Source organism: Geospiza fortis, unplaced genomic scaffold (assembly GCF_000277835.1).
Source record: "Geospiza fortis unplaced genomic scaffold, GeoFor_1.0 scaffold281, whole genome shotgun sequence".
Taxonomy (NCBI): Eukaryota; Metazoa; Chordata; class Aves; order Passeriformes; family Thraupidae; genus Geospiza; species Geospiza fortis.
In genome coordinates, this window is record NW_005054340.1 from 5,079,251 (window position 1) to 5,085,163 (window position 5,913).

At 36.8% G+C, this 5,913-nt stretch overlaps 1 protein-coding gene across 1 annotated transcript in view; it reads right to left on the reverse strand.

Annotated features, from left to right (window-relative positions):
• Window positions 1–5,913, reverse strand: part of CDH12 (cadherin 12) — a 417,439-nt gene that overhangs the window by 15,768 nt on the left and 395,758 nt on the right. Inside the window, exon 9 of the mRNA XM_005422574.3 lies at window positions 1,262–1,398. Within this exon, the coding sequence (XP_005422631.1) occupies window positions 1,262–1,398 (137 nt within the window). The remainder of the gene's footprint in view (window positions 1–1,261; window positions 1,399–5,913) is intronic.

Genomic DNA, 5,913 nt, shown 5'->3' on the forward strand with positions numbered 1-5,913 from the left:
GTCCTTTGCCCACTACTAAGCCTAAATAGTTAAGCTTTACTATATAGACCATGATGAGACCTTCTTTCTGCATCTGCCTGCCTTTCAGTTTCTCTGGAAACAAATTACAGTTCTGCTGGTTTTTCTGTGAGTATACACCTGCGCATATATCCCCATGGACTCAACCACTTCTGACAGCTTAGGCTTCTCTATTAATGTCTTTTCCAATCTAGGGATAAAATTCAATCGTTCATTTGACTGGTGTTCTCTTTATATTTTCAGGTTCCCAGGAGCGAGCCCATCATTCTTTTTGAGATAACTACAACTGAGAATTAGGGATTTTTTTATCTGAAATACCATCTCTGCTTCCCAAATCTCCCTCTTCCTGTTAGTAGCACGTATTAACTTCTGAAGACTCAGCCAAACAACACATTGAGGAAAACATGCTATTTGCTACAGAAACTTGCCTTTTCTGGCACATAAACAACATAGAAAGAAATACAGCATGACCCTCTTCTACAGCCTATCGGTGTCAACAGAAAGAATTCTGTGGCTTTTGCACAACTGCTAAGTGACCAAAAGATTTGTATTCAAAGTGTGATATACACCCATGAGAACTACAGTTTGACAAGAAAATGGATGAGAAATGCTACACACATAGGTGGCAATGAAGAAAGTTGCAGGCACATAATAGAGTGGAAGAAGGGACTTATTAAAAAAAAGGCTATGCAGAAGACACAAAGACAAGAAATTAAATTATCCAACCACAAATCACATAGGAAAAGAAAAGAAGGGGTTAGGCATAAAATTTTGGGTAGACAGAAGAGATAAGAGCAGAGATGCAGCACCATGATTGCTTAGGGCATTAAATCTTGACTTAATTTTAGTGTACTTTTTATCTGAGTATAAAATGACTCTTTAAATTTTTCTGCCTTCAAAAAACACATTGACAGATCTGTTATTTGACTAACAATTTCATATGAAGTGACTTAGAAAATCAAACATCAGAACTGGAAGGTACCCATACAGCTCCATGATGACAAAATATTTTTCAGCTTCTAAGGGAGCTGTGGTTACATGAGATCTGCTAGCAAAACCTTACTAAACAGGGCTGATTGAACTTCACAATTATCCTCATGAATCTGGGAAAATGATATTCATTGAACCTTCTTAAATAAACACTTGGCAATTCAAGTAGTCTTCACATTATATTTATACCTGAGCATTATATTCTGAGAAAAATACCATATTAGCATATTAATTCAGTTTGTGTCATACTTACTAACTTTACTTGCAATTATAGAGAAATTGTATTGTGCTGTGCTTTCTCTGTCCAGTAATTCATTAGTAGCAATGGTTCCTTCAGTGGCATCTATAGTAAAGTAGCTGTCCACATCATTCTTCCAATCCATGAAGTATCTGTATGTGAAAAATATTAAAGAAAGTAGATGCAAATGTGCAAAGATTACTCATTTATCACAGCAGCAGTGCACGTCCTCAAGTTTTGGTTTTTTTCTCTTTGCAGCTATTACCATTCTTGCAGGAAGAAGACAATAAAGAATGATTTGTTTATTTCTTTTTTTACCAGGTTGGAATGCTCAAGGGAAAATGGGATATAATAAAAGGCTTAATACTCCTGGTGTTCAGATTATTTGAAAACCTTGGAGTCCCAAGAAGTTGATGCACATCTTCTGTGACCCTGATTACTTATATCAGCCACTTTGGAAGCACTATACAGGCTTAGAGGGAAAAAGAGACAAAATATGTGAAATAGGGCTTGAGGTGATGGATGGTGATGAAGAGTGTGCCAGATCTGGTCTCTTTACATCCATTTGTAGCTGCAGTGGGCTGGACATAGCCTCACAAAGAGGTGTCCCAAAGGATTTTGGCAGAGTAACAGCAAGGGAGAGGGAGAAGAGTATGCTTATTCCCATGCATATATAGGATCAATAAATAGCACTTTGCCTTGTGAAGAATAGGTACCTTTCACTGGACCTGTGTGAAACAGGAAAATACTATTGTTTTGCATTGCTTTGCTTTATTTTATTTTGTTTTCCTGAGCCCTTATTTGTCAAGAAGTAGGAACATAGAACAGATTTAAAACTAGAAATGTTTACTTATTTCTTATTTTCTCTAGCGAGGAATAGAAAGCAGAGATGTACCTGGTAACACAGCTGCTTAAAAGCAATGTGATAACTATCCCAAACCCATTTCCCTTAAATGCTAATTAATTTGAAAGTCTATTTTCACATTTGATGCTACTGTTTGTAGTCATAACAGAATAATATTTTCTTTATGCAATTGCCTCCAGCTACTAATTTCCTTTTCATTGTTAGTCTCTTCATACCTTTATAGTGTTTCTCAAAAACTAGGCAGGATTAAATTGAGAAAGCCATTTGTGAGCAGTAGGCAATAAGAACAAAATGGCACTCAACAAGAACATTCAGAAGATTATAAAGCCTAAAGACCCACTCCTATGGCACCTAATTTCATGTAAACCAGTGAGAATAGGAATAAATCTGCTTTTTCCATCTCTAATTAGAGTTATTTATGTATTTAATATAGAGGGAATGGAATAAGCACTATGTTTACTTCTGTAGAAGGAAGCAATGGTAGAAAGGCATTTATGTCATATTCACAAAGAAAATATTTCTACTTGGTACTAAGAATGCGAATAGCTCTGGAAGACTTGAAGAGTAAAAACGCCACAAAGAAGGTGACATGCTCGTTTGAAGATACTTTGTTCAGTCAAAATCACAAAAAAAATTCCTATCTGTAGATGAAATTGGTTATTTCATCAATTTACAGGCATCATTACCAGTTTACAGCTTTAATTAAAAAGCCTCAGAAATGGTTTGCTAAAGGCAGCATGTATCCTTTTACATAGTTGAGCAGGCACATTTTCTTGAATATGATATTATTATCTACCCGTATTGGTAATTTCAATCTCTTTGTTCAAAATTTTCTTAACATTAAAATTATGAAAAATATATAAACCATTTATTAGAAATATCATTACCCTAAGATACTCTCTCAAGAACAGCAAAATTACTCTGTCAGGCTTTGCATGGTTAATAAATTATAATTTCTTCCAAAATTAAATATGCAGCAACACACAAATAAATGAGTTCAAAGCATGAGAAAGTAACTTGGCTTTTATTTCCCCTTAGGGAGATTAACTTTGTCTGAGTACCCTGCACATTGCAGTATGAGCCAGGGAAAAAAATACATGCCTTTATTCAAAGCACTATGTAGGGGATGGACTTCTTCACTGGGGGCTTTAAGTACAGAAAGCATGTTCAGTATGAACACAGTTGTGTTTAAAGTGAAGTTCAGGCATGAATATTTGTAGGATCAGAATCTGATAGTCTGTCTGGAAGCATTCACACAAGTGATAACTTCATGCACAGGCCCAATATGCCTATTCCTGAACACAGGTATCAACAGGATCAAAGTCCACAGAAAGCACTGCAGTACTAGCATTACTCCTGCTGGTACTTCTATCAGAATTCCTCATGGCTTCCATAGAAATGGGAATTGAATTAAATCAGGCTGTTGTTTCAGCTCCTCTCATTTTATTAATCTACATATCCAATTAGACTACCAAAGGGAGAGGTATAGGCAGAATTGTTGGAGATGTACTGTCTAAAGAGATAAATTAACGGGAAAACCTGCAAACAAGCATCCATTCTTCCTTCTTTCATTCATTCTCCATGTATAGTACCCAAGAAAACATACCTAGCAGAAAAATCCTCTTACAGGCAGATCATCTGGACACAGAACTTCTCCCAGGTACATCAGTAAGTCTATAAAGTTTAAGAAAAGTGGGGATGGGACCCCACCTATCTGTTCAGAAATGGAAATTTTTTGGGACACTCCAAGGGGAGGTCACTTTTGGCAAAGACCCTAAGAAAATTAGTTTCCTTTTATAGGTAGAAATTTCTCTTTCATACACTGATGCTCAGTGTGTGATTTTTTTGTAAATAGGACAGCAACAGCTAATCTCTTTCTAAGGCCAACTGCATAGCCTGAGCTCTGTCCTTAACATGGAAGAGATGCTTTGAAGAAGAGAAGAAATGAGAAAAATGTCTCCAACCAGAAAAGTCAGTAACTTTCCAGAGATGAACCCAGATATCTAGGACATAAAGCCTGACATTTCTTGTAAGATTTGGATACGCAGAGGAACACTGTTGAAATACTGGTATCAGGACAGCTGTCTAGATCTTCCAGTCATGGTCTAGCAGTTTGAAGCAACTGACGTTGGTTTATTTGACTGCTCAGAGTGCCTGCAAGACAGACCATAGATAAGTGCACTAATCCTAAGAGGCATATCCTTCCTTGAAAAGTTAGGGAGAACTTGTTCATATAGGACAAAGCAGAATTATTTTTCAGAAGCCCCTGTAGAAGCCTGCCTGGCAGCTCTCAGTACCAGACATTGATATCATTCATATTCACTGTCAGTGAATAAATTTTGGCACGTATGTCTCCCTGAATATTCTTTCCAGCAGAGAAGTATATTCCAGATTATATTGTGGAAGGCAGTGAGTGTGTGGATGGATATATCTTTGCTAACACTGCCTGAGTTTTCTCAAGAATAGCTTCATTTGGACATCATGTAGGATAGAAGAGATAGAATAGAAATATTCAGTTTATAAATTTATAAGATTCAAGCCTATAAGACTCACCCAGAGTCCACAATGACCTCTTAGGAGCTCCAAGAATTATAGACACTCACCCTGGCTAGGCAGTGAGGCTGCATGTCCCTCAGGAGCTCTCACAGAACATTCCCACAGAAGAGGGCTCACCTCCATTCAAAGAGAGAAGGACAACAAGGAAGGCTGAGTTGATTTTTGCTGCAGCACAGAAGGTGGTAATGCTTGATGGAATGCTATTGAATACATGAGTAACAGCAGGTCATCCTTGTCAGGATAACAGTGACTCTGAGCCATCGAGCAGACAACTGTAGTGCCTTCAGACTGTTATGCCATGAATAAAAGAACTGGACAGCTGTCCTGTGCTGCTGGAGAAACCCGTGTGACAACTTGCTCTGAAGGGATGACAGGCGGCAGGATGCTAAGGAGGCTGTGAAGCTTAGGACTCGGGATGTATTTTTTGGTCTTAAAAATGTGGAGGGGAAGATTTCTCCTGCTTATCATGGAAAATGTTCTTGATATTATGGTCAGGTAATTTAAGCCAGGACATGAGCAAGGTAAGACATCTAAAAGTGTGTGTGTTTTAGAGGAAGAGGAGACTGCTTTAAAGCTACACTGGGAGGATTAAGGCCAAATGCCACAGGTAAAACGCAAGGATTGACCTTAAAGAATACTAAAGCACAGACAATAGATAAAGTGAAAGATAAAAAAGGCAGTGGCAATATAAGATCAGCACAATCAAAATTAGGCATTTGAAGGTTAATGGCCTCTGGTCATTGTGCCTTTGTTCTCAATAAACATTTCCTTAAAAATTCCTATATATTTTTTTTTTTTTAGTTTGTGGGGGGAGAAATAACCAGGTGATAGAGGAGCTTTATAAAAATAACTTTATCTCAATTCACATTTTGCTGATGTAGAGCACATTGCTTACTCTAGTACCTAGTGACTTAGAACACAGACTATTTTTAAGAAAAATACTTCAGAGAAAGGTAAGGGGTGAAATAACAATTTTCTGTAATGTGATAGATTACTAAATGTGTATATGACCTTAAATTGTTTAAATTGCATTCACTTTAAGTTTTATTTAAATATTAAACTGCAACTAAAAGAAATTTGGGATCTATGACAGCTTGCTTGTTATAAATACCACCCATCATATCAGAAATAATAAGCAGTAGCCTAAAAACATTAGGAACATAAATGAAAGCTAAGAGAATTCAGTTGGGTGTTGTGATTACTTAAGATTTTTTTGTATTTCCAATACATATATAATTAAATAGAT